At 40.6% G+C, this 27,438-nt stretch overlaps 1 protein-coding gene across 4 annotated transcripts in view; it reads right to left on the bottom strand.

Annotated features, from left to right (window-relative positions):
* Positions 1-807: 807 nt before the first annotated feature.
* LIMS1 (LIM zinc finger domain containing 1) overlaps positions 808-27,438 on the bottom strand; it is a 75,057-nt gene continuing 48,426 nt past the window's right edge. For 2 of the 4 annotated variants that reach the window (XM_026855106.1, XM_026855084.1), the window contains exons 2-11: positions 18,695-18,854; positions 12,289-12,355; positions 10,105-10,225; positions 9,120-9,269; positions 7,798-7,948; positions 6,882-6,974; positions 5,414-5,462; positions 3,145-3,220; positions 2,699-2,890; positions 808-2,309 (exon numbers count right to left, since the gene is read on the bottom strand). In XM_026855106.1, the coding sequence (XP_026710907.1) occupies positions 2,743-2,890; positions 3,145-3,220; positions 5,414-5,462; positions 6,882-6,974; positions 7,798-7,948; positions 9,120-9,269; positions 10,105-10,225; positions 12,289-12,355; positions 18,695-18,850 (1,011 nt within the window). In that variant the 5' untranslated portion in view covers positions 18,851-18,854 and the 3' untranslated portion in view covers positions 808-2,309; positions 2,699-2,742. Of the gene's footprint in view, positions 2,310-2,697; positions 2,891-3,144; positions 3,221-5,413; positions 5,463-6,881; positions 6,975-7,797; positions 7,949-9,119; positions 9,270-10,104; positions 10,226-12,288; positions 12,356-18,694; positions 18,855-27,438 lie in introns of those variants that run through there. The other 2 variants (XM_026855094.1, XM_026855076.1) reach the window with 2 other exon arrangements.

Consider the following 27,438-nt stretch of genomic DNA (forward strand, 5'->3'; position numbering starts at 1 on the left):
AGGGCCGCAGGGCTACCACAGAGTTGAGGGGAGGCCCGTGGCTGCACAGCACAAACAAGGCCACTGTAGATGGATGTAATCCCCAAGCAATGTGATGTGAGCCAGGTCTTGCTGTTTAGCCTCAGAGTTAGGGACCCTTCCTGACCCTTTGAGCAGTAAGGCTGGGCATACATAGGCTGAAGGAAAAGATGTACAGTCAGCGTAATATGAAAAACCTAGAAGTGAATTACAATTTAAAGGAAGCATTTGCTGAGTATGGTCTACTGAATCCATGGTACAGTCCGAAATCCCAACAGGGCTCCCATGATAGTCATATAAACCTTTTGGGGGGACATTTTAAGCTTTTCTAGTCTCGAACACAGTTAGGACTACCTACAATCAGTTACTGAACTGTTATGGCATTCAATAACTACCTAGGATTAAATAGTCAACAAATATCCTACCTAGCACTAAACTGGAAGTTTGGGGTGACAGTTTCATTACACTGAAAGGAGGAGAGAAAAAAATTGATAGGAAGGTGTACATTTTAAACTCAGACAAGATATTTTCTGAAGGAAAACCTAACTACTGTGCCACTTCTGAAAATATCCAGAAGAATCAAGGTGTTCTTTATGAACCAAACTGCAGTTTCTTTCACAAACCCAAGAATTAACTACAGTGGAACGTTTAGGAAAGGCATGTGTCTCCTTTTAATGAGGATTATAGGGAAGTATTTACATACAGTCACAGGTAAAAGCATAGCAAACCAAGAAAGCCTAGTGCTTTCCCACCCTTCTCAAGCACTCACTTAACAGAGGTGATACAAGGTTTAATAACATAGCCTTTATTGATGACACTGGAAAGCAGACCTTTTAAAGCAACTAATTTTTCATAAACAGGAAAGAAAATTTTACTTCCTATGATGTAATTACATAAAATCTGTTTAAGTCACTAATATAAAAAAAATTTAAAATATTTGCATACTTCGTAATGAGTACCATCAAGAAGTCCTAGGTAACTGTATTTTCTATAAGAAAGGGAAAAATAAAATAGATTTGCATGGATAGAAGTCAACAGTATAAAACAATTAAATGTATAAGAAATTCTGATGATTTGTAAGCTCAATTCTTGAGGATGGCTAAAGAAATAGATCCTAGCAGGATCAAACCTTGTATATTTACACTCATAGGTGTAAAAGTAATATTGCCAGTTAATTGAAATATGCATTTTCAGTACTGTTCTGAAAATTAATGAGGTCTAGAAGCTAAATTTTAAGCTCAGGTGTTCACATTTGAAATAAAATACTTCTTGCATCCTGTATAATTAAGGCAAATTATGTTATCTTTTGAAAATACCTTGTATATAGTTTCTGCATAAAAATATGAAATAAAAAATAAAACTATATATATATATTTAATGGAACACCATTATGTATGGTCCAGCAGAATAAGGCACAAAAAGTAAATAGATTGCAAAAGCATATATAAAAGTTAATGTGTTATTCTGAGTGGAATATAGCAAAATTCAAGTAGTTCTGAGTATGCTCGTTTCTTGCAATAGGAATACATATTTTATATAGGTACTTCATGCTAAGCCTGATGTACAAAGATGCATCATGTAAGCATAATCTATCAGAAGTAGGTCATTTGTACAGCGATTGTATTTAGAAACCTGATACTTTTCACACCATCTGAAACAAGGCTCCTTAATGAGACGACTTGGCCTGAAATCCAAGCATGAATCCTTCCACGAGGCAAGGTATGTTGTTTCTTGCCCAAGTCACTTGGGCAAGTTTTGTGTGCATGCTTAATATGAAGGTTAATACTTTCATTAATATAAATGACAATACATGCCCCTAAAGTTGGATACCTTTGCATAGTTTGTTTTCACAGGTATTCACAAGCAAATTTTATCTCTCTGTAAAATTCTGCAGAGGCTACTGTGCAGAATGGGTCACCTGCATCAGTTCAACTGCATTATCAGGGTCAGAAGCCTTTCAGGTGAGCTGGTATCTAATTTAGTTTGGAAGTATGGTCTGTTTATCAACAAATAAGCGTACATGTATAAAGAACAGAGAATCTTAATTTCGACTTGATAGAAGGCATACACCACCATTTGTTGCCTGATTGAAGCCTCAAAGCAGCACCACACCCACACCCCCCCCAAGTAATATATGTAAGATTTTCACAAAGGAATGGGAAAGCAGATTAAGTCTTTACTTCCTTGCCAAAGTTTCAGCTAGTTTCTTCAGTCTTTTCTTCAGTTCTAGAGGAAACTTCTCATAACACTTTTTGCAGACAGGCTTCATATCAAACTCAACAAATTTATTCCTAAAAAGACAAAGCAAAAAACAGATAAAGTTTTAGCAGGAGGGATAGTGAAAAAAAAAATTTAAAAGGATCTTATTCAATGTGCACAGGCAAAAAATGACAACTGCAATTTTTACATATATATGAAATTGCTTTTACAAGGTTATATACTGTAGACAGTAACTACAGCACTCTGTTGAGTAAGTTACAGTTTTTACCCAAATGTCTGTATTTATTAACCATGTCATTTAAAAAGCCTTTCAAACCTAATTATAGAGCTAAACAGACTGAACATAAGATAATGGAATAACAGATTAGTATTTCAAGTTGCAGTTGTGTGAAAAATATTTTGGTTTTGATTGCCATAAATTCATGCAAAAACTTAAAATAAAAGCATCCTTAGCACTGACCAAAGAAGAAAGGAGCAGAGGTGGTGGTGAAAGAGAAAAGAAGTTTACAAACAGATTGGCTTTTTCTTTTTCTGCTTCTCTTTATCCTTTGCTTCCCGTTCCCGTTTGGCAAGTCGTCGCTTAAATTCATCTGGCATTTTCTCATAACAGTGTTTGCAGACAGGTTTTAGATCAATTTCAACAAACTTATCCCTTTAGAGTTAAATACAGAAAAAATAAAGGACAGAAAAGGAAGAGAGTTAAGAAGACTAACTGAAGAAAGAACTGAACAGACAGTTCAAAGAGATCTAAACTAGTAAGTGGAGCAAGAGGAAGAAAGATGGACATATTTTCTCAATGTTGCTTATATGTTTTTCATACTGTAACAGTTACCCTATAGCAACATCTACACTTTGATGATAACCACTGATACGTTTTGAAGACATCACACTTATTGATAAACTTACTTGAGTGTTAACTTAGTGTTGCAAGTCGAACAAGCGAAACAGTTTACACACCATGCCTTATTCAGAGCAGACACAACTAGGGCAATGGGAAAAAAAGAAATCATTAGCATTAAAAAAAAAAATTATTACAGAAATGTTAAGCTCACATGTTCATGAGGCATGAAGAACAGTCACTTGATTCTTGTATCAAGTCTTAAGAACCATAACAATAACAAGGCAAGATTAGGGAGGCACACATTAAGGCAGTGTAGCAGGACTGTGATGCACTGATAAAGCTGTCTCTGAGGTATAAGCAATTTAACCTATTTCTGCCTCCTATTTCTTGCTTCCACGTCATCCCATAGCATGCTGGCCTCAGGCAACTGTTATGAGGCCATGTTTCCAACTTAATTAGGAAACTTCTTCAGCTGAAGAGCAATCTGGCAAAACTGTGTTTATGTTTTTATTTGGCTTCATCTCTGGGATCCAGTTCAGACTGCAGTGCCACCAAGAGTAGCACTTGCCCAGCCAAAGAGAATGTGAAGTGAAGCTGGCAGGCAGGATGCTGCCAGTAGATCAGCTCTACTCAGGTCAAAAAATTTATGGACTCATGGGATAAATTACTTGATGAATACAAAATTGAATTAGTTTTATTCTTTGCTTTGGAGAGAAAGGAACTGTTTTCTCTTTGTTCTGTATCTCAATCCATTTTTTGTTCTTCCTCTCTTTAAATGTACCTTCTCAGTTTTCCCTGCCAAAATTTGCCTCAGATTTAAGTTAGAGGATGCAGGACAACGGTTTTCTCATAAAACAGAATATTTTGTAAACAACAAACAGAAACAAAGCATTGTCACGCAGAGCTTTTTTGCTGCACTATGGGACAAGCATGTCCACAGATGCAGTTATACCACTTCTTGCCAAAATAATACTAGTCAGATTAAAGTCTTTGCTCCCGGTCAACCTCTGTAATACAGTCATAGACAGCCTCCTGAAGAACTGCTGCCACACATGTTTGTTTCACCAGACAGAGAGACAGAGAAAGCACAATACTGGATACTCATAATTTCTGACAGTAGTATCAAATTTGTGTGCAGAAATGAAAGAAGAAATGTAATTGAAGGCATACATCAAAAATAAATTACTGTATTACACTATATTCTGTTCATTCAGAGACAATATGGGTGTCAGATTATATGGTGAAAGGTTAGAAACATATGGAGGTGTAGCTATCAGACAAGGCTGAATTTGTTCATTCACCTCAAGCTCCAGTTCTGCTCAGTCTAGTAGGATTTTACTGAAGAGAAGGACACTGTTTCCTCTTAAAGCATTCTGGATTGCCATTCTACAGGTATAGTCCAGTCCAAAAAATGTGGGGAAAGCACATCTCTGGAATGTAGGTCTCACCCTATAGTTACATGACTATAAACTAGTTTATGTCTTTTTTTACACACAGGAGGCTCCTCCTACTTTGCTAATGGCTTTGGCTTAGGTGAGGCTAACACTGGTATTATATAATAGTATTTACTTCAGGCAGGGGTAAGTAGGCACATAATGTTGCATTATTTCGGGTACAGTAATTTGCTTTCGGCATTTTATCATAGCTGGTTGTCCAAAAAACCCCTCAAATCACCACCCCACCCACAAAAAAAACCAACAACCAAACAACAAAAAAACCAAACTTAAACCACTTGCTTCCAATTCTGCCTTTACAGGACACATCTTTCCAAGTATGATCTTTCCTGGCTTTGTGACATTATCATCAGCCTAGATTTTCAAAAGACAGGTGCCTGTGATAGGTAAATATCTCTAGGAACTACACTAACATAATGGAAACTAGGTGCTTTTGAATGCCCACTCATGTCTTTCAATATCTGAATACTTTTCCAAATTTGGTTCATGATCAAGTCATTTGAGAAGATGCCTGTGTGGTCATTCTCACCCTTGCATGTGTTGTTTTTTGAAATTGGTGAGGCGGGAAAGCCAATTCTGTGCATTTCCCAGCATCCCTGGCCTTTGCATGTCACTAAGGAGTTTCCAATTTGTTGGAACCATGGTTCCCTTCAGCCACTGGGTGATCTTCTACCATCATTAAACACTTGCTGTAAGGTTTTCTTACCATTTGGTCTCTGAATAATCGCTCGAACCTCATTTTTGATCAATAGAATGGCTGGTTTTGTTTTAATGAGAACAATCAAGTATTCAACAGGGGGTTGCTTTCCCCTTATTTCCACTTTTCAAGGGAATTTCCATCAGAAAGGAACATCAAGGAAACAGTTCGAAAAGTGCTTACCATCTCCTTCGATCACACGGTTGCAATGGAAACAAACATCACCGAAGAGCTGAAGAGGAAAGTAATTAAATTTTTATGTAATGATTTTATAGACAGTAACTTCTCAAACTAACAAAGTAAGTGTATTTCAGCTAATGGGCACAATAGTTTTTCTGTTTGTTTCAGTAAATTAAAGAGAATGCTGGCAAGTCTGGTTTGGTTTTCCAAGTATGTTTTGCATCATCTCATCACAAAAAGTCATTATAATATTAAAGCTAAAAACATTTGTTTACGTCTGTTAGATCCTCTGTAAATAAGATTTTGTTTTGTTTTAACATTTCTCTAATCCTGAACATTTGAAATACAGCAGCTGGTGTCACATACAGATCATTACTATTCAGCCAATTTAACATTTGGACTTACATGCCTAACTAGAACAACATATTGCTGTTTCTGGCAAAAACTGTAAGGAAACACTATTTTTATTTAAACAAAAAAATCATGAAAATTTAGACAAAAAATTATTCATTCTATTTCCAGACTTAACATTTATCCACAATTAAGAAGTGCCCAAAATTTCACTTATTTTTTCCAACTGCAGTAGTTAACCTAGTAAAAGACATCCAGTCTACATATGGCTCCTGTCTGATATATGTACTTGCCCCATCACAGCTGCAACACTATTACCACTTATGTCATGGCTTTTGTTGTGTACAAGTATGCAAGCAACATTTCAGTCATCAGCCTTTCATCACTGACAAATTAAGAATCCATCTTTAATTAGCAGATGCCTTACAACTCCCATATGTAACCCCTACTCTTCTATTTATATAATCAAAGAGGTGGATACGACACAACACAGATGACTTCCAAATAAAAGAGGTCTAAACATCATGGTGCCGGACTACACAGTCAAGGCAGTCTGAAGAGAGACAGTACCACATTATAACTCCTATATAAATGCAAGTGGTCACTAGGTGGTGTTCTCTGACAAATTTAGTCTCCGCAGTCTCCAGCAACCTAATGAACGAGCTGGGTGGTGCAGTGTATGTTAACACAGTCACCTTAAATTAGCAGCTGCAGGGAAGACCAGGCAACTCACCAGGGCCTCGTCTTAAATTGTAGCTACTGAGTGGCAAATCTTCTTTAGCTTCTTGGGAAAGAATGGGTGTCATTAGCTGCTCTGATCTCACAAACATGTAAAAGCTCCTAAAAGCTCTACTTAAGTACCACTAAGCTTGAAGAACAACTCAATACTGATTGTCCTGGTTGCCTTTGTGAAACTTTCTGCAGTTTTCTTTCTCAATATCAGACCAATGTGTAGAGAAACCTGTATAAATTAACTGCAACAGAACTTCTGCTAATTGGCATTACACCCACAGGTGCCTATCAGAAAACCAAAGAATGCCCATGCTATTCCATCTCTATCTAATAAAACCAATTAATGAGTTTACCAATTAACACCACTTTTAAAAATAAGCAACCTTACCTGATTGTAGTGGGTTTCACAATATGCCAAGCCTTTTCTCTCATAATGACGGTGACCCAGGAATGGCTTTTCACATTTTGCACAAACAAAATGCTACAAAGAAAGTTACATACGTGGTTTTTTTGATTATTGGGAAGTAATGGTATTTTTTCTGGAAAACAAACCAAGCAAGCCCGGTATTGAACATGACTGGAGTCTACTGAGCTAGCTGTACCATTTTGAAAAGGAGAGTTAAAACTTTGTTTCTACATTTAGACCACTAAAATAATGTTCCTTTTAATGTCTTCAACATTTCAATCCAAAAGTTACCAAAAAAAAATCAGCAAAGGGATTCTTATATGTTATTAATGAACAGAATGAAGAGATATTAAGTAGTCTGCACCATCATTACATTCTTGTGAAGAAAGCATTTGCTGGAGGAGATTTTCAAAACAACAAAAGGAATAATCTGTTTATCTTTCTAATTTAAATGGAAGATGTGGAATGAAATCTTGTACATGGCCTTGAAATATGAACTCTCACATAAAGTGCTTTAGAGATATTTACGTGGCAGGTGACTATAGAAGACATAAGGGTGCTATGATGCTCAATAACTTATAGTTGCCACAGAATTTTCCTGCCTTTCCACATGTACTACTTTGCACTCTGAAATTTTATTTTGTAAAGACCCCACGGTGCTTCCTTTGATTACTGAATTTAATTTCACAGTCAAAGCTCCCTGTAAGGTAGGAAGTAACTACTATTTCACAGTGGAAGACCAGCCACAAGAAGGCTGAAGATGGGATTAGGAGACAAAATTTAGTAATCATTGTTGCATACTTTGCTAATCTTTTCATTGAAATTGATCAGCAAAATCACAGGCAAGTATGTTAATGTTAATGCTTGTAAAAGACAATATATATAATCTGATATTTACCTCCACATGCCATTGTTTGCCCATAGCATTCACCACACGGCCTTCAATTGGTCTTCTACATGCCCCACAGATGGGGACACCCATTTTGTCATGGCAGGGTAAGCAGTATAATTCTCCCTTCAACTCACGAGCATCAGCAGTAAGTTCCTTCCTGTTCAAAAGTTAATGAATTGAGAGCATAAATAAAGGCACTTAACAATGTCAACTCTTGAGAGTTTCTGAAAATTAAAAAAAAAAAAAAGCATTTGTTTTTGAGTTTGTATTTGTACTACAGTGATGCAGCAGCATTATATGATATAGTTCAACATAGTTCAAGACTGATCACAGTAAACTGAGAACAGGCTGCTAAGCGAGACACACTAAGTCTCTGAAAACAGGTACTAAGCTATTGTCATTCTGCATTCTGATTATGTATCACAAATGTGTGTGTGAAAGCTGTATACATGTTTCATTTATATTCTGGCAATCTTACCAGTTTATTTTAGATTTGCATAACTGTAAGTGAAAGTAAAATGTAGTCTTCTACATCTAGATACATTTTCCTTGTTGTACCAAACACACATGTGCTAGCTACAATTATTAATTGCTAGTTGCATAATCTCATATACTCTACCGTTCAGTAATTTGCATGGTTAGAATACTGAGACCAGCTAAACTTTAAACATGACCGTACTAACTAATGCTCTCAACTGGTTGCCACTGACACACTACGTGTTGTTATTCGGATCAGCCTTTGCTATGGCACTGAAATGGTAGCTTCCTTTGCACCAGAAATAAACAACTAATAGTCCATGCTATATCCTACAATGTTCCATGGTTTGTTTATCAGTGCAAGATGTAGAATAGAAATGTGCAGCTTCATGTACTGCAGTTGCAGAAGCTGATAAAATGAGGTGGGAGAAAGCTTCTAAGAAAAAGATAGGCTTTAAAAGGAGAGAACAAAGTCTGCGTGCCATTCAACTAAAAAGAAATAACACAGACAACTCAAGCAGTCAGAGGACCATTCTTCCTCTCATAGCAGAATAACAAGCTATCATTTCACTGCTACAGAAACTGTTATCTGTGTCTATACTTCTATTTTGTAATGTACCATTTTGTCCTGCAGAGTCCAATCTTTCATTACTCCCCGACAGGTCAGCTGCTGTTTGAACTCAAATGTCCAACTCCACCATCCCAAAAGCAGTAACGCACATCTGGCTGCAAGGTACCCAAACCCCACCCCTCTTGCCAGTTGTACAGGACAGGCTTTCACTTTAAGATGTAAATTGACGAAGCAAATACACCCAGTATTTTCCTGTTCTCCTTTGCAGAACTCAAGTTACCCGCAGTTTGCACAGTTGAAATGATCAGGGTGATAAGGATCGTTTTTGAATATGAGAGGCTGTTCATCAATAATGGCATGACACTTCTGGCAAATGTACTTTCCCAGGCCTCTGGCTTTTTCCCTGTTATGGCAAGGACGGCAGAGATGTCTAAAACAGCACAAAAAAAGAGAAGTAAGTACTGGTACCAGGTACTGCAGTGCAAAATATAAATCAAAAATCTATTAGAAGCTCATTTCAGTCAGCCCTTTCTGGAGGGAGAAGTCTTTAAAACAATTTTCTTGTTATGCAAACCAACTTCAGAAGAGGCAGGATGATCATTTTATTTTCTGTCACTGCAGGAATATAATTTCTTCAGCACATTTGAATTTAAGCTGTGTTGAAACACAGAAAACAAAGTTTGCTATAGATTCTCACTGCTGAATGTTTTAGCTCTCAGAATCTTAAAAAATTTAGATTGGAAGCTGGATGAACACAGAGGTCCTAATTCTGTAGCTATCTCATATTATACATATGAAGCCAGTGGCCATAGAATCCACTTCTAAAATATTCTTCTGATCACAGCTGGTAAATATCCTACTCTGTGAAGAATCCCACTGAACTTGAAGCAATTAGTAAATAAGGTGCTAAACTAGACCAAAATTGGAACCCCAAGCTGGAAAAAGAAAGTAAAAATTTCTATTAAAAAAATAAAGACAGTGCTTCTGTATCTGAATGTTTTCTCTCTTATTATATATAACAATGGCCCTGAAATATCACCAGGTAGAGAACATTTGCCAAGAAACCTGATGCTGAAGTAGCTAAACTGCTAATATTTAAGTGTATATTTAAAGATACCCATTCTTAGATTTGTGATGCACTCTTACATCTTTTCCCCACAAAAGATGCTTCAGTTGCTCCACCTCAGCAGGAACGCTTCATGAGCCAAAACCTCTCAGTTCATATTATTCAGGGTCAGTTAACAGAAAGAAGGGTGAAGATCTACCTGCCAGCATTCTTGACAAATCCAATATCGGCCAATACTTGTTGGCAGATATCACAGCAGAAGCACTCTGGATGCCAGCTATTGTTCATAGCTTTAATAACACGACCAATAATGAACTCACCTGTAAGAAACACAACACCAGGATATAAAATACCATGCTAGACCAAGTTAAAAGCAACTCACAACAGAATCACTATGACAACATCTTCATCATCATCATCCTTCTTCAAAGAAATCTGGTAGGATACACTGCTGTCAATATCACAGTTCTGGTTCTAAACTCTGGAATTTGGGGTTGTTTGGGTTTTTTTTTTTTTTGTTATGGGTCAGAAGAAGACGTCCTTGCTGATGGACGACCTTCTGTTCGTTACACACAAAGTGATTCCACCTTCTCACTGTAATCACTATTTTTCAGTCCCTTTCCTGGTTTTACTTATCTGTTCTCAAGCTGTTAAGAAATATATGGAGCTCTTTATATAATATGGCTTTCTTGTGTCCTAATCATCCTTCTTCTCTTCTTTAAGAAGATAACACTTTTAACTTGTCAGATACATAGCAGTGGTTTCTACTCCACTAGGACCAAGCCTTGAGAGGCTCGATACGAAAAGCACCACACAACTGAGCTTGGGTAGCTGTGGACCTCCTGCAAAAAAATTCCCACGGAGTCAAAATGCAAAGCTGCAGTGAAGCTGCAGAACAGTCAATCCAACACACACAACTTCTGACCTACTACGAGGAGTCTTGTCCTGCGAGGCATGTAAAAAACAGTGTGAGAACCACTGTTTTGTATGCATGGTGTGACTACTGCACAGGTGGTGGAGCCATGTCCACCACACACGTGATTTAGTCATTCTCTATGCGGATGTTGTGGCCAAGGCCCCTGACCGGTGCAAAGACTCTGCCTAAAACATGTTGGGAGCTCAGCTTCCCAGTGTTGTGGGAAGCTGAGTTCTGGCTTTGGGGAATGTAAAATTCAAACAGCTGCCAAAAGGGAGCAATGGCAAGGAACTGATGCGGACGATAACATCTAGCATGTGACTCTGTGGCATTCCCATGAAGTCATAGTTTTTCCAGAACAAAACCTGATGGACTCCAGAAATGTCAGGAATGCTTGAGGCCTCATTGCTAACTGCCCTGTTGATTCTGGATGTGCTTACTAAATCCAAGCAGCTCTGTGCAGGACTCTGATGAGGTTTTAAGAGAGCTGGCACTACAAAGAGCCAGGGCAGGAGAAATGGGAGCTGTACTGGCTGGGCAGGAGAAATCCTAGAGATAGGCAGCGTAGCTCCTCAGAAATTGTCAGACACATTTTTTCCTCTTTCTCTGTTTGTTCACACCTGCAGCTTTAAATTCAAAGGTCTGTAACATCTATTTCCCTTTCTCTCTGTGTTCAACTCCTCCCTTCATGTGGGGAAAAGCCTCACTAAGATAAGTGAAAGCTGTAGCACCTTGCCAAGGTGCCACAGAAACATGAGAGCTTCCAGGCCAGTTTAAGCAACAGTCAGGTAATAGAATGACTTCCTAGCCCTGCCCAAGCATGATGTGTCACACACAGGGGGCAAAAATGTGCAAATTACTACAGCGCAGCAGACACACAAGCATTTACATCAACAGTGGCAAATAAAAAGTAGCCCTCAGTGTTATGTAGGGTGGATATTAGATGCTGAAGCCTTAAAGGTATTTGTTTCAAAAATACAATGAGGGACCAGCTGACCGTCAGTGGATTATAACACTAGATGATGATGAAGAATGCCCCCGTTTCTGTGGAGCAGGACAGCACAGGTGGGTTACAATAGCCAAGCAGATGACAAAGACTTGTTGCAAGGTTTCAGCTGCATGAGAAGGGCCAAATATGAGCACGTGCAGATGTACAGATATATATAATCAGTAGTCATGAATGGTATATATAATCAGGAGTTCATGAATGGTCCATTCATTGGATCACTGGATTAACAGCTAAACTACTCAAATAACACAAAGTTGTTTTTTTAAATCCTACTGTTTGTTGACTTTTAGGAAAAGCAGCTCCCTGAATTCTCTGAAGTCTAGTTCATTCTGGAAGTTCAGATGATCAGCTACACAGGGCCACCTCCCAGAGAGCATACACAAGGGTTGCACATCTTCCCCCAGTGACATTTCCCCTTGTGATCAGTGTGAAGTGCTTCACCTCGATGTAAAACTTACCACATTGATGGCAGCAAGGGGCAAAAAGCATCTGAAAATCATGTTCACAATACTTCCTCCCTTCAAACTATAAATGGAAAAAAATCTGAGAGTTAGAGGGATGAGGAGCATGCCCTTAATACAAATGCTGTAACACAGCAGTTTGTTTCCAGATGCAATTAGGTAGTAAAACATGAGAGGCTACACAAAACCAAAGACAATGTGCTAGGCATTAAATCCACCCATCTTAATTCAGCTACTAGCTAGCATGTGGCATTAATAGCACACCATTCCTCTAATACTGCTGAGAGTGTAAGGCATTTTCCGTCACCCATTTACATCACAAGAGGTGTCTACATTTTGACAGACTGCTGAAACTCTGATGCAACTGAGCAAATTCTGGGCAGGAAATTAGCTAATGAAAACCCTTCCTGGGGTGGGGGGAAGCATTTTCACTGAACCCATTTGATCTCTTCCCCACTCTGTATTTCCTGCAAGAATGACCCAGCACAACAGAGGAAGTAAGTATGGGGGGAGGAAGAACACCAACAGGCAGAATTTGCAATTTATGGAGCAGTACAGCCAAAACATGAAGGGAAATAAGGCTTATTTCATAGAATTATAGAATCATTTAAGTTGGAAAAGACCCTTAAGATTACTGAGTCCAAATTTTAAGTAACAAAGTTCACTACGTTGATCAGATGAAATAGGGAACCAGTCTTAAGGGATTTGGATTTGGATCTGAAATTTCTCACAGCTTTGAGAAGTTCAGCTGCAGTTCAAGCTTGCATAGAAAAAAAACTTATGGGAAAAAAAAACCGTTCTACAGCCCTGCATTAGCAACTTAGCTGAAGAATATGTAAAAACACGTAGGCAAGTATGTCCTGAAATGAAGGGAACAACGTGCCTTCAGGCACATCATTACTAGACATAAATGCCAACTGGCATGTCAAAACCAGATAGACAATATTAGGTATGCTATAAAATGTTTGGATTTTAATGTCTCAGTTTAAAACAGTGGGAAAAGGGGGAAAGGAGGACAACCCGCTCTTTTTTACTGTGTCTAAGACAAAACGAAGTGAGTAATATAAAATACTGTCCACAAATTAAGTTTTGGTGCACAGACAGAAAACACAGCAATTTGTTTCAAGCTTACCTGTTTTATACTATGAAATTCCGAGGAACAAATACAATAGAAGTATACTAATTACTCGTACAATATACAGAACCACTGGCAGGATGGGGATCTAATGAAACACTCTAGAAGTCACTGGATACTTGAAATCAGAAACTTAATTCCTGTGCCCAACCTGAATTGCACCTATTAGAAAGACAAAGACACATGCTCCATACAAAATCTTTCAGAAGTCTCTGCTAGCAATTTATCAGGTGTTTTTCCACTGTAATACTCTAAAACAGATAAATTTTTTAATTGGAGCTTTTTAAAAAGAAATTGAGACACAGAGGGCCATTACTTTTTCAAGGAATAATGGAAATTATTGGTTCATTGTGAATTGCACTTGCTTCCTGATGGATAAAATCCTTTTTAAACTGAAAAAAATCCAAAAGCTTCCTGTTTTGTGTAAACAGGTGGTCCAATGGGAGATGCTTAGGTTTGCTTGGATTTCAGAGCCACCACATGTTGATCTGGGCAGACCAAACAGGTTTTCTTCCCCTCTGGTTTGCATCAAGCAGGTTGGTTACCCTTCAGACTTTTTTATCTTTTCAAGCTTCTCAGCTCATTTGTGCTGCCTTTTGTGGATGACCCAGCAGTTCATCCATCAGAGAAAGTCTTGAGCTTCTGTAACAAATCCCAGAGCACATATTTTAAAACCAAGGTCATTTGACTGTTATATACTGGAGGTCCATGAGTTAAATGGCTCTACATAGAACATTTCACGGTGATATAATGTCCAGCTGATCTCAATGGTTTTAGCTAGCTTTGTGGAAAGACATGCGCAAAACCTGAGTCTTTAAAGACCCTTTTCTCTAAGGTAGTTTCTGGTAAAGCCCATTTTAAGAAAACATTCGAGGTACAACTGGAACAGAAACAAATCTGACAAGTGCATTACAGCTGCAACTTTCTTTAATCTTCCTATAGGTTATTACAAACATCTTAGAAAAAAAACACAAACTGAAAGAAACTCCTTCTCATTAGGAGACAAAAGTCATGTGCCACTCCATTTTATTTTACTCTTATAAGATAATAATAACAACAATAGTGATACAGATTCCTCAATTATAGCTTGTGAGTAGTCCAAAAGGATTTTGCTGTTTCTTCTATTGTGAGATGCACCCCTCTAAGCCCTTCCATCTCCCCCACCTCAGCACAGTGCAGAGCAGGTTGGGTTGCTTCTGAAAGCACGCAGCAAGAGACTCTTTAACGAACAGCTGGACCAGGGGGTAGAACTCATCTCTCCTAAACTCCCCTGTCTGAAGGTGAGGTGCCCACACTCCGCAGTAGGAGACACGGGCAACCTCTAGTAAGAAGGAGCCATTCTTGGACCCGAGAGTAATGTGGGCTGGAGGAAATGCCTGCTGACTGATTACAGCGAGGCCAACCTGTCCCTCTGAGCATGCCACCACCAAAACTCTCCATTTCAGCCAGCTGTTCTGCTATTAGTATAGGACATAGGACCTGTTGAAAGTCTCTGCAATAGCAGCTCCAGGGAATACATGGCTTCCAGGCAGTGGAGTAAAAGCAGACCAGAATTGCTACCACTTTGCATCTGACAATAAAGCACAATGAGTTCGGAAACTCTACTGGTGTGTGTTTGCACTAATTTGTTTAGGTTGAGTGCATAAGAAAATGTGCTAAACTGATGCTACTGAGCAAACTGGAACACAAATATACCCTTAGCAGGTCCTAAACCCACAGTTCCCATGCAACATTAAGCACACAGCTCTCATTTACACCCTTATGCAACGAGGCCAACACTGGCTGATTACAAATCCATATTGTCATTTCTACCACAGGCTCATGAGGACATCAACAAAATTCCTGCTGTGCTGTGCAAACTCCAAGCTGCAAATGGGCACTGCTCTGGCGTGGCACTGCTTGTGCCTGCAAGCGGCTTGGCCCCCATGCCAGCCTACAGCGAGCTGTGCTGATCAGGGTCCCTACAAGCAGCCTTGATGCCATGGCACAGGAGACCTCCATCGGCCTGACCTCCCAGTTCAGCCCCCACCCATGGAACACAGCATGAAAAGCTTATCATGGCAGCATCTGACAGCAAATGTGATGAGCAACTTAATGACTAACTGGTGGAACTCTGCAAGGTCTTGCGATAGGCAGGGAAAGAATATTTGACTTCCCAATTGCTAAGAGCTGGAAAAAAATTCCAAGAAACACTAGCTTAGTTAACCAGGCACAGAATAAACACAAACTCATCCTGGGCAACTGACAATGCCTGTGCTTACCCATGGGGAACCTGCTCAGAAAAAACATGTTACCTTGCCACACCTCCAAACACATCCATCTTCTCAAAGAGTGCATTAAGTCAGTCAGAGTAAGATCTCCTTTTTGCCTGTCTTCTCCAGTCACTTTCTCTTGACAGTGATACACATCATCTCAAGTCCTCAGAGCACCATCAGCCATCTTCTGAGTACTGGCTAACCTAAGCCTACCCAGCTTAGGGCTGTCCCTACCCAGCTTAGGGCTGTCCCTCTCTCTCCTCCAAATGCTGTCACCCAGTACATTCTCATCTCTAGTACCAAGGTGCCAAATGTCCGCCCTTCTCTCTGAGCAGCAAGCTGTGCCCCTGTCCACCCTTCTCCCTGAGCAGCACCACCAGGAAACATGTTGGGGCTTCTACTTCAGTCATCTCACTAGCCACTTCAGTGGTGAGAGCCTTTATGGCAGCACAGGACACATGTGGATATCCTAAAGGGTGCAGAGACAGAGAAGGTGGCCCTGCCAAAGATTTTCCAGCTGAAACAGCCCCAAAGGCACAAGCACTGGGACAGCATGGATATCCACTGACCTCACCAGTCTCTAGAACATGCTCAGGACAGGCTAGTATAGATAGGGGAAGAAGCCTGGGTGAGATTTATAAGCCATCACCTGAAGGCTGTCAGAGGGCTTAAACAGACCAAAAAGTACCTCTCTTCAACAGCAGCAGACAGACTTGCTCATGTGGAGAGAAACTGCAAGAACTTGTGGTGGACACTAGAAAGGCTAGAGGCAGAAGGGTGATGCAAAGTTCATGCCACACACAAGTCTTTATGTATTAATTTATCCTCATCGCAATTATTTTACCTTTGTAACAGCTGTGGCAAAAAGTGTCTATTCTTAACTGAAACCTCCCACTTTCTGTGTAACATTATTCAAGAGCAAAGCTTCTACCCAGTCTGAAAAAAACCCTAGCAACATTAACCAAAACATGTTCAGTACTGGAGCTATTTTCATTCCTGGGACTATCTGCTGACACTCCTGACTTACTGTCTTTAACAGGGAGCATCACTTTGCAGTAAGAGAGTGCTCAAGGACCAACCGTAATAAATATGAATGCTAACATGGTAGCAGTAGGAAGCAAAATGCCTACATCCCATATATCTAAATACCACCAGGATACTTGCCCCTGCCAAAGTGATTCAGATATGGCCACCCATGAGCAACAGAGAGGTTGTAATATTCCTGGACTAGGTTCAAAAGCAAGGCCTTTTTTCCATTGCAGTCCTTGTCCATCCCCTGCAAGATACAGACTGCCTAGAGCAGGATTTCTCAAACTTTCATCTTTAAGAAAGGACCATTTGCTTTCTGAAAGAGGTCTCTGGAGTGTCTCACTGGTTTTTGAGTCAGAAAAAGGATGAATAAAATACTCATTATTTAGAGAAAATACATTTTATTGTTTTAAGACAATTTTATTAATACAATTATAAATATTTTAGTTTTAAAACTTTCAAATCACTTTATGGTTGCCTCAGGTCTTAACACATCAGGATGGACTCCTCTACCATGCCTGCAAGCAGGCAGCAGCTCAGTATGTATTAACAGCTGTAACACAACATGTAAGTATCTAGCGGGTGGGTTTTTTAATTTAATTGCTACTGCCTCGCAGCTCACCTTTTGATGTGTTATGGAACACCAGTGGTTCATTTACCACAATTTGTGCAACATTAATCCCTACAGCACTGAAAAGTCTTTTGATCCTCAAAGAAGTTGAGAGAAAACAAACCCCAGGAATCCCCTTTGCCAGTCTCTTTTCCAATCCACACTCCTCCCTCAGCCTCTCCTCATCACCACATAACGTGGCTCTGTAAAATCAGAAATATACTGTGGAAGATAAACTGTTGTGCTCTTGCCACAAGGATGGGACACTGTATGTGAGAGCACACACTGTGCTTTTAACACACTGCTCACCTTCCTTTTCAGAACACAGTATGACATAAACCGTATAACCATTACTGTAAGTTGGACTACAAGCTACTTGAATAGGACCTTATCTCTCAGACAACAATTCCCTGTCTCACGTTATCTACCCTTCCTTATACCAATCACTTCATATTTATGAACTAGTCTAAAGTTTTCACTAAAGCCACTTTGTGCTTGAGATAGCTGAGGCATATCTTGAATCTCCACTATAGGGGAAGGCAAAAGAAAATAACACTGATACTAAAATACCCATCTGAGCTGAGGGGAATCTACCTGGGGCTGAGAAATATGAGTAAGGGCAGATTTTAACCCTTTAAAGCATGTAAAACTGCTATTTTTGAATGCTCCAGTTCATTAAACCTAGAGCTGACCCTACATAGTCCCCATCTGGTTTGGGCTCCCTGCACATCCTGATCTCAGCATGCTCACTTACAGGTCATCTCCATAAGAAACTTTTCACATGCCATGCTGGTCTCACCCAACTCAGCAATAAACCTCTTATGGACCACAGGATCACAGAATCGTCTAGGTTGGAAAAGACCTTGAAGATCATCCAGTCCAACCATCAAACTAAAACTGAGTTCCCAACTACACCATATCCCTCAGCACTATGTCGACTCTACTCTTAAGCACCTCCAGGGATGGGAACTCCACCACCTCCCTGGGCAGCCCATTCCAACACCTCACAACCTGTTCTGTAAAGAAATGCTTCCTAATATGCTGGATATGATGCTTCCTAGGATGATGGCATTTCCCTCTATATGTCTGTTGTCTAAGAAGTATGCTTTCTCTGTATTTCTAGTATGATATATCTGATGCACAGACTTCAGGGCAAAAAATCCGCACTGAGAAAAAAATTTCCAGCATTCTTTTTTCTGATAATATCTGGATGCACATTTAAACAAGGTTATACACACTCATGTCCTCCAAATTAGCACAGGAATGCTTCTGATTTTTTCTCCCTCTACTGGGCATATCCTTTCAGAGCCCAGTTCTTGCCATGAAGGCATACAGCGAAGGCTGGGGGTGAGAGGGACACCCTGCCCTGCTTACCTCATAGAAGAGCCCTTCGGGAAACTGCTGAAAGCACTGGGCACAGACGAAACACTGCTCGTGGTACAGCTCACCGTTGCTGTTGACAATTTTCTCAGCAGGGGCAAAGCCACCCCTGCAGCGCTCACAGATGGCATTTGCAAGTGCGTTCGCCATGTTGCTGTTGTAAAAAAAAAAAAAAAGAAACAGAGCGAAAATTAGGCCAGATAACCAATACCACAGGTTGTGGGTCTCTTTTCCTTCCTCAAAGCCAACTGCATCAGTTTAACACTAGGCTGCTCAACACAAGTTTTTCAGTGGACATAATGATTTATGACATCGCCTCAGAAATAAAACTGCCATTTCCCCCTGCTCCCAAACTCTTCAGAAACAAAACCCCTGCAATGTAATATGATAATTACTAATTCAAAAAACCAATAAAAAAATCATTACTACAGATACATTTACAGGCTTTTTATGATGAGAAAAGGCAAGCAATTCACAGAAGTACTATAAAAATGATGAAATACATTAGCAATACAGAAAACAAGGGCAAATAGTAACAATAATTGCAGACTGGCAGCAGATAGGAAAACATAAATGATAATTCCAAAATAATTATTATTTCTAAAATATAACAGCATTAGCGCAAAAACTCTAAATAAGCAATCTGAAAGAGTGTATGGTATCTAGTCTGGCAGATACTACTGAAAATCAGAGCAGGTAAAAATTATTCCCTATATAACCTCTGCACAGCTTCAAGTCATTTTACAAATTTAGTTTGAAGTAATGGGATTTTTGGTTGGTTTGTTAGGGTTCATCTCAGGGAGCTCAGCTCACAGCGTGCCGGTGTTGGTTCAGGGCCAAGGTGGGAATGCTCTGGCTGCCCCACTGTGATCCACACAAGCTGGCAAGCCCATGCTGGGCATGCAAAAAGATACTCAAATAGCAACCTTGGTTGCTTCTCAAAGGCACACGACAATAAAATGACTGTGGTAGCTGCAAAATATCAGAGGAATTAGCTACTTCCCTAGGACTGTGCACATATCTACAGAAGGCAGTACAGTTCTGTTTCAGTTAATTAAGGCCAGAAAAAGGCTCCCTTGATTTTTCCTTGACAAACGTTTTCTTACGCATGTCTAGACTCTCAAAGCTATGCCTTTCAGGATCATCTCTCTGCCCTAGTACCATTTGATAGCAGAGAAAATATACAGGGCCATGGTCTAGTTTCATTACAGTTTGACCATGGCTGGCAAAGCCACTGACTCAAATGTCTATCTGGAAGGATATTAAACAACTGACATTATTTTAAACACATGTGCATGCATGCACACATTTTGATACAGCTATCAGGCTGCACCTGTAAGTGCAGAGCCCTCAGTCCTCTGCAAGATGCCAAGCCTTTCCCCCAAAGGGGATGAGACCTCTTGACACCCACCACCTTCAACAGGAATTGAATTAATTCCTTGCACAGCATCCAAGGGAGCAAGCAAACACCTAGCACGTGGTTCAAAAAGGAATGTGCTTTATCTATTTCTTACACTGTTTCACAAAAGAGCACTATGCAAGGCCACATCTTATGAGTTATTATTAGCTGTCTTTTTTTTTTTTTCTTCCCCATTCTCTCTAGAGATCTTTGCAGAAGAGGAAAACAGTAACCACTATGCAAATATTCACTGCCCTCCTGATGAAACAAGTGGGCAAATTTCACAAAGAGATCAGATGGAGGATGGTCTATCCCATACATAACAGACAAGCCCACGGACAAACTGTTGTGTTTATGCATATAAACTGTGGTTAACTATAAAGCTCGCCAATGGTCTCCATGGACTGTGCATGCCTTCTGGGGCGGAAAACCTCAGTCACTTTCCCCATCCTCCTTATCAATATAAATGAAGAATAATCACAGCAGAAACAGGTATCTTTCATCATCACCTCAACAGTTCTCAAGCACTAAGGATGTTAAGTGCTGCCACACGCAAAGTATAATCCAAGCATAAACATGAAACAAAGTTTAAAACCAAATGAAAACATAAAGCATTCCTCCTCAATATACAGAAGTACTTCACTTTGAAACACATCATCCATTTAAAACCAGCAATGTATGTAATGCTTCTGCATTAGTGAAGTAGTTTATCCATTTGCCCAAAATAACAGGCAAACAACGTAAAGTCAGAGAGACTACTTGACAAATTCCAATCCCATTTCAACTGCTGATAAAAATTTCTGATGCAATTAACGATGAAGTTTAAAGCAACAGATCAAATTTTAGTTGACGATTACAACTGGCAATGTATCAAGCAGAACAGTGGCAAAAGTTGCATTAGAGAACAACTTGCACAGCCTGCCCAGAGCTCTGATAATAAAATATATATGTACAATACACCAATAATGTCACCACAGTTACACCCCAAAGCCGAACAGAATGAACTTACAATCTTGCATAAAAGTCACAAAACTCTTTGTAGAGTTTTATGTCACTGTGCCTACGCTGCAATTTTGAGACCGGTTTTTCGCCTTCATTTCCTGTGGAATTGTGAGCATCAGGAGCCACACTGTGTGCAACCTCTTCATCCTCCGGGATGCGGTAAGGGTGAACTCTGTGCTGGAAGTCCATCTCTATCTAATGGTTTTCCCAGGTATATATAATCTATGCTTATACTGCAAAGAAGCTGTAGGCAAAGTCTGCAGAACAATGTGCTGGACTTCCCCTTGTTCCCAGTGAAGTGATTTACTTTCACAGCTCCGTGTCATATAGCCAGAGCTACTCAGCGCCCTGCTAGAGCTTCAAGTTAAAAGTTCAGCAGCAGGGCAGCGAGCCCGTCAAGCTGTGATTTACTGATGCTGGCTGCAAGCAGAGGAGCACATTCCCCTACCAGGTCCTCATGCAAACTCGGATGCTGGAAAGGGGCTTTGCTGCCGGCTGCTGATAGAAGCTGCCCAGGGCATCTGTGGTGTGAGTAACCTATGTGAGCAAATATGTTCACCACCATACTTGTCTGCAGCTACTTTCTGCTGAGGGGGGGTGGAGGCAGATTCCAACAATATTTTATTGTGGGCAAACCAGCGATGGAAAGCACAGAGAAGACTTCTGTCATTAGATAAATACTGCTTTAATGCTATGGTACATTAATGACATTGTAAAAATGGCCTTTAATGTTCCACTTGTGTTTTCTAAGTCATATGTGCTGAATTTATCTATAGGCATCTTTCTTCCTGTCAGTAGTTCAGAGAAGGGGTAGGTACAGATGGATAGTTTGATTTCTGTTGTGCTTCACAGGCTATTAACCGAACTGCCAGGTATGCTATAATGGGCAATATAGGAAGGAGGAAAATGAAGCTTGATTTCCAGTGATGTGCTGCGTTTAGAACAATCATCTAACATAATAACACTTACTGACGTAATTTACTGTGGATATTAGGGAACTGAAACAGCAAGACCAGGAAGAAAGAATGAAAATTCATCATTCCTTCACCACAGACTGTTCTCTGAATGTTGCAATTACTTCATGGTTATATTCTATTTAAAAAACCTGTTTGTACACTGCTTACTAAGGAAGGCAGGGTCTATTAGCTGCAGATTCGCAGCTAGTAATTCCACACTTGCAAGCTCTCTGCTTGAAGCACACGGAATACTTGGCTTCCAACAGCTCGTAACCACAGTCGAAGCAGGCTTTTGGGAAGCTGTCCTGAGTAACTATAATACCTCTTGTGTTGAACTGGATCAGCCTTGTTAGCAATCAACTGCACTGCAGAACCACATGCACTTTGTGCTCATGACACACAGCACCTTGGTATCTGAAGAATCTGCTAGTCTGTGGGGAGGCATGAGAAAGCAGAGGACAGGAAGGAGACGAACAGAGGGAACAAGTAGAGAAATTAGGACTAGAAGATGACAATGGATATGACAAAGTACAGTCAAGGCTGCTCCTTCTTAATATGCCTTCCTAGGTCCTACTGCAGAGGGTCTGTTTATGATGGTTTGGGGCCATATGTCTCACCACTAGTTGGGGCAGCTTGCTCAGTATGCGCACAGCAGCACACACGCCACTGTCCATGCAGGCCTGGGCTTGCATGTAGCCATCTTCCCACAGCCTGGCCAACACAGCACTACACTTCTGCTGCTGCCAAATTTGTGGAATGGGTTTGGTCAGGCAACTCTCCTTCACCTCCTCTCGGCAGAAAGCAACCCCTGGGCAAGCTATTCCTCTGTGCCACAGGACACCATGGTAGGTGGGACCCAGGCAGCATGACCCTGCTCATTCACCCATCTGTAGGTGTGATTATCCATCTCGCACCAGACCTACTGGGAGTCACAAGCTAAGGAAGCTGCACCCTCATCACTGACACAGCTTGGCTGGAGCTCAAGCCCTCCTTTTATCATGGAGCAAGCTGCAGATCAAGCAACGCTCAGGTTTTAGCCCTAGGCCACAGTGATCTTGCTGGAGCACCGTTGTAGGAAACAGGTTTCTGCATCCACTGGAGCACCAGTGATGAAAACAAGCACTGTTTGCCAACAGAATTGCAGGCATAACGATACCAGCTCTTATTCTCCATCCTGCTTCCCAGTGTTTCCTGCACAGGTCAATGCTGAACTTCTATGGGTATGAAAACTCCAGGGAGGCTAACTGCAATGGACTAACCGTGCTGATTCATCTAGGACTAGTGCAGGTGCACCAAGCCACTAAGGTAAGAAACAGCAAGTCAATCTGTCTCTTCTCTTTACCACTAACCATCTCCTCAATTGTTTTCTTGTATCTTGTCCCAGATCTCAGGCAATTCTCCCGAGAGGCTGCTGCAGCAAATCAGAGCCCTGAAGAGGTTTTTTCCCTGTGGACTACTTCAGTCCTCGCAGTAACTCAAAATCCACAGGCTACACCAAGGTGGCTGGAAGACACTCCCGCTGCCTTGCATCTTCTGTGGTCAAGAGGAAAATATCTGCTTGCTTCTTTGGCTTTCTACTGTGCAGTCTTCTGCACAGCTGTAGCAAAGCAAGTAGTACAGCAAGTCAGTGAAGTAAGATGTCCATCCAAAAAAGCCTGTTTTAATCTTCCTAGCTTTTTTCAAGAAGCAGTCCTACAAGGTAATAGGACTCCATATGTGCAATAAGTAGAAGCTGCCTGTCCTGAGGTCTATTGCCATCAATGCTGGTGGAATTACTCCCAATTTGTTTTCCATTAAGCAAGAAAGGAGCTTGCCAGGAGTTTAAAAAGGGCCTGCTACTGAAGCAAAACACAGTTTCTACTGTGAAGGTTTGGTAATCCACAAATCCAGAGCAGCTGGCCATCTTTCTCTTTTCTGTCATTTGCTGGAGGCATGCTGCCAAGATCTGAAATGCGTTGTTAAAAATATATGGCATTTTCATTAGGGAATTCTAGGTTACTCTGAGGTGAAGTCCATGAGGAGCGAGAAGCGTGTAGGGAGTTGTTGATTTGCAATAGCAGCAGCAGCTTCCCAAGGGCATTCCCAGCCTGCTATTAAAGAGCAGTGATAAAGAGAAGAGAAAAGGGCAAAGTTGAGTATTTAACTGGAAAAGGTATGTAGGAAGGAAGAAGACAGAGAGGCTCCTCCTGGCACACTGAGGACCTTATCAGAAGTCAAAGCTGATGGTGGGGAAAGTGCTGAAGGAAATGACAGAAGAGTGGAAGGGAAGTGTCCCACTGCAGCTATGGAGGAGGGCTTCAGAAAACAAGAGCAAAAATAGCCACACTGCTTTATCATCCCTGATGGAGGACTGCTGCCCTACTCACACACTGCTTTCTCTGGAAAGCTTTCAAATCTGGCTGCCCGTGCTGGCAGCTGCCAGAGGCAGACAGGGACTCTTACAGAGAAGGCTCGGTGGCCGGCCAGCCCTGCTGAGCTTTTCGCTCCATGCCACAAATAGACGTACCGAGCAGTCACGGCTCCAAACAAGGTGCTTGGCAAAAGCAGCTGCTACTTGGCAACCTACTCGTGCCACTGTGAAATATCACTGCGTCACTGGTGCTGTTGGGAGGCCATATGCCTGTCAGGTTATACAGGGGGAGGATACGTCATCACAGTGCATCCCTCCCCTTCCCGCATAGGTAAGGGTGACTTCATTTTAACAACACTTGACAAAGATGCTATGCAATGGCCCTCACATTCAAAATACAGAACAACTAGAACATAAGTTTTGCTGAAAAATATGTGTGGACTTGCAGTGCCCTGTGCTGATTTCTGCACCAACCCTTTAAAGCACTAGTTGACCTTTTGCATCTTTTTTTCATTGAAATTAAAAACACTCTCGAGTTCTGGTTGCTACAATTGCTCGTCTCTTAAGCAATAAAATACTTCCCCTGTTAAGCTGGTCTCCTAAGGCAATTTGAAATTAGTTATACATCTTTTTTATAATAAAAATGCACATTACTGGTAGGATATTCACATGCATCCAGTGCTGCTTTAACTTCTGTTTCTATTAAAAAGGATGGAAAACCATCTTGAAACCACTGCAATAAAAACTAGGTGAATTCTGAGTGCTCACAGACGTTTCATCCTCTAGTTTTCACCACAAAAAGCATGATTAAGCTTATGTGGTTGGGAGTTTAAACAGGGCAAATAAAAAGGCAACTCTAGCCGTTTCATATAATTCAACATAAATTTATTCTAGTATAAACATGTCCAAAAAATGCTTTTGTCTCCGCAAACAGAGAAGGTTTACTTACATTCCATCTCTCCATAAGGAAGTGAATATAACTGGAATAAACAGGTAAGCAGCACCTTCCCACATGTTTTATCAGCCATACAAGCACAGTTAAAAATCAGTCTCTGACAGAATCTGTAGCAAGGGAGAGCAGTATTTAGATATAAAACTTTCCTGTTGTAAGTATTATTTCAAATACCTATTGTATTTTCTCTCTCCCAGTTACAAACATTACCAGATGAAGCCACGCTCAGTGTAAAACAAGAAATTACTTCTGAGTACAGATATTTGATACTCTTTATAAAAGCCATCTCTTTCTCCCCCACTACTAGTTTTTGAATCCTATGCAGACAGAAAAAACAAAATAACAAAAAGACACAGTATTACATATGAGAACCTACAAGAGCTCTAATAAATCTGTGTTGCATGAGATATAGCATACTACCAGTTATTCTTAAAATCTGCACCCTGTATAGTTGACTGCCTGTATGCTTCACTATGGTAAAAATACCGTATCCAAACTCTTCCAGCTCATTTAAAGATGCATTTCCACTAAGGCATTTCATACAATAACATTTCTATCCCCATTTACAATTGAAGAATAATAAAAAGGCCAGCTAGTCAGTACTAGGGGCTGCACATTAAATATCTCTGAGATACTCTGAAAAGAACCATCTTTTCAAGACCGATGAGACAAGATCAGGCCCACCAAGCTCAAAAGCATCCTTCTCTTTGGACGTACACACAGTGAACTTTACAACATCAAGGTCACTCAGTTCTAAAGTTTGAAAGTGTTTGGGAAGAATAATCTTTATACTAGTGGAAATCAAACCACTGAAAAGTCAAGGGATGTACAATAGTGTGTGATCAAGCAATTGCAAGCAAATCACAACTCAGTGTACGTGTGCTCCTCTTCCACTGATTAAGGAACAGACTTAAAGTTCAAATATGGAGAAATACATGAGGTTGATCTTTGAGTTTTCTGACATTTCAGAAAAACAGCATTCTGGCTTCTATCAGAAATAGTGTGGCCAGCAGGACTTGCAAAGTGATCTTACCCCTGTACTCGGCACTGGTGAGGCTGCACCTCGATTCCTGTGTTGTTCTGAGCCTGTCACTACAAAAAGAATGACTCGAGCATGTCCAGAGAAGGGCAACGAAGCTGGTGCAGGGTCTGGAGCACAGGTCGTACGAGGAGCGGCTGAGGGAACTGGGGGTGTTCAGTCTGGAGAAAAGGCTCAGAGGAGACCTCATTGCCCTCTACAACCACCTGAAAGGAGGTTGTAGCGAGGTGGATGTCCATCTCTTCTCCCAAGTAACATGAAACAGGACAAGAGGAAAAGGTCTCAAGCTGTGCCAGGGGAGGTTTAAATTGGATATTAGGAAAAATTTCTTCACCAAAAGGGTTGTCAAGCATTAGAACAGGCTGCCCATGGAAGTGGGGGAGTCAACATCCTGGAGGTACTTAAAAGACGTGTTGATGTGGCGCTTAGGGACATGGTTTAGTGGGACTTAGCAGTGTTATGTTAATGGCCGGACTTGATAATTTTAAGGGTCTTTTCCAACCTAAATGATTCTATGATTCTAAAATATTGCACTATGTATTTCTCTTCAGAGTAACAATTTCGTAGCACCAATATTCATTTCATGTCATCTGTCACTGAAATCCACAAAAAATCCCTCACCGAATCCTTAGTGTAAAAGCAAATAACAGCCTTTGCTGCTGCCTGAGCCATCTGCCCATGCTAACTCGAAGTGATGTTTTCACAAGCTGAACGCCATGACCTAAGTGGCTCATGCAGGAGCTATAATTAATGCCATGACTCAACATAACAGCCCAACTACCAGGAGAGACTTCCAGTACATCCACACAGTTCCTTGTAGGGCAGAGATCACTGCAACACCAGTCTTGACGGCTCACAGCAACATCCTTATTATAGTAATGTCTCCACTGAGGACCCCATGCTGAGGACTGACTTTCGGCTTTACTAAGCAGCACATCACTTCCACACATCTCCTCTCAAATATTACTATTAATCTACACCTCCAGCAACATAATCTCTTGAAGGATTTTTCACCTTCATTAAGTTTGTTTTTCTGTTCT

The sequence above is a fragment of the Athene cunicularia genome, assembly GCF_003259725.1.
Source record: "Athene cunicularia isolate RWA chromosome 1 unlocalized genomic scaffold, athCun1 chr1_part1, whole genome shotgun sequence".
NCBI classification, from domain to species: Eukaryota; Metazoa; Chordata; class Aves; order Strigiformes; family Strigidae; genus Athene; species Athene cunicularia.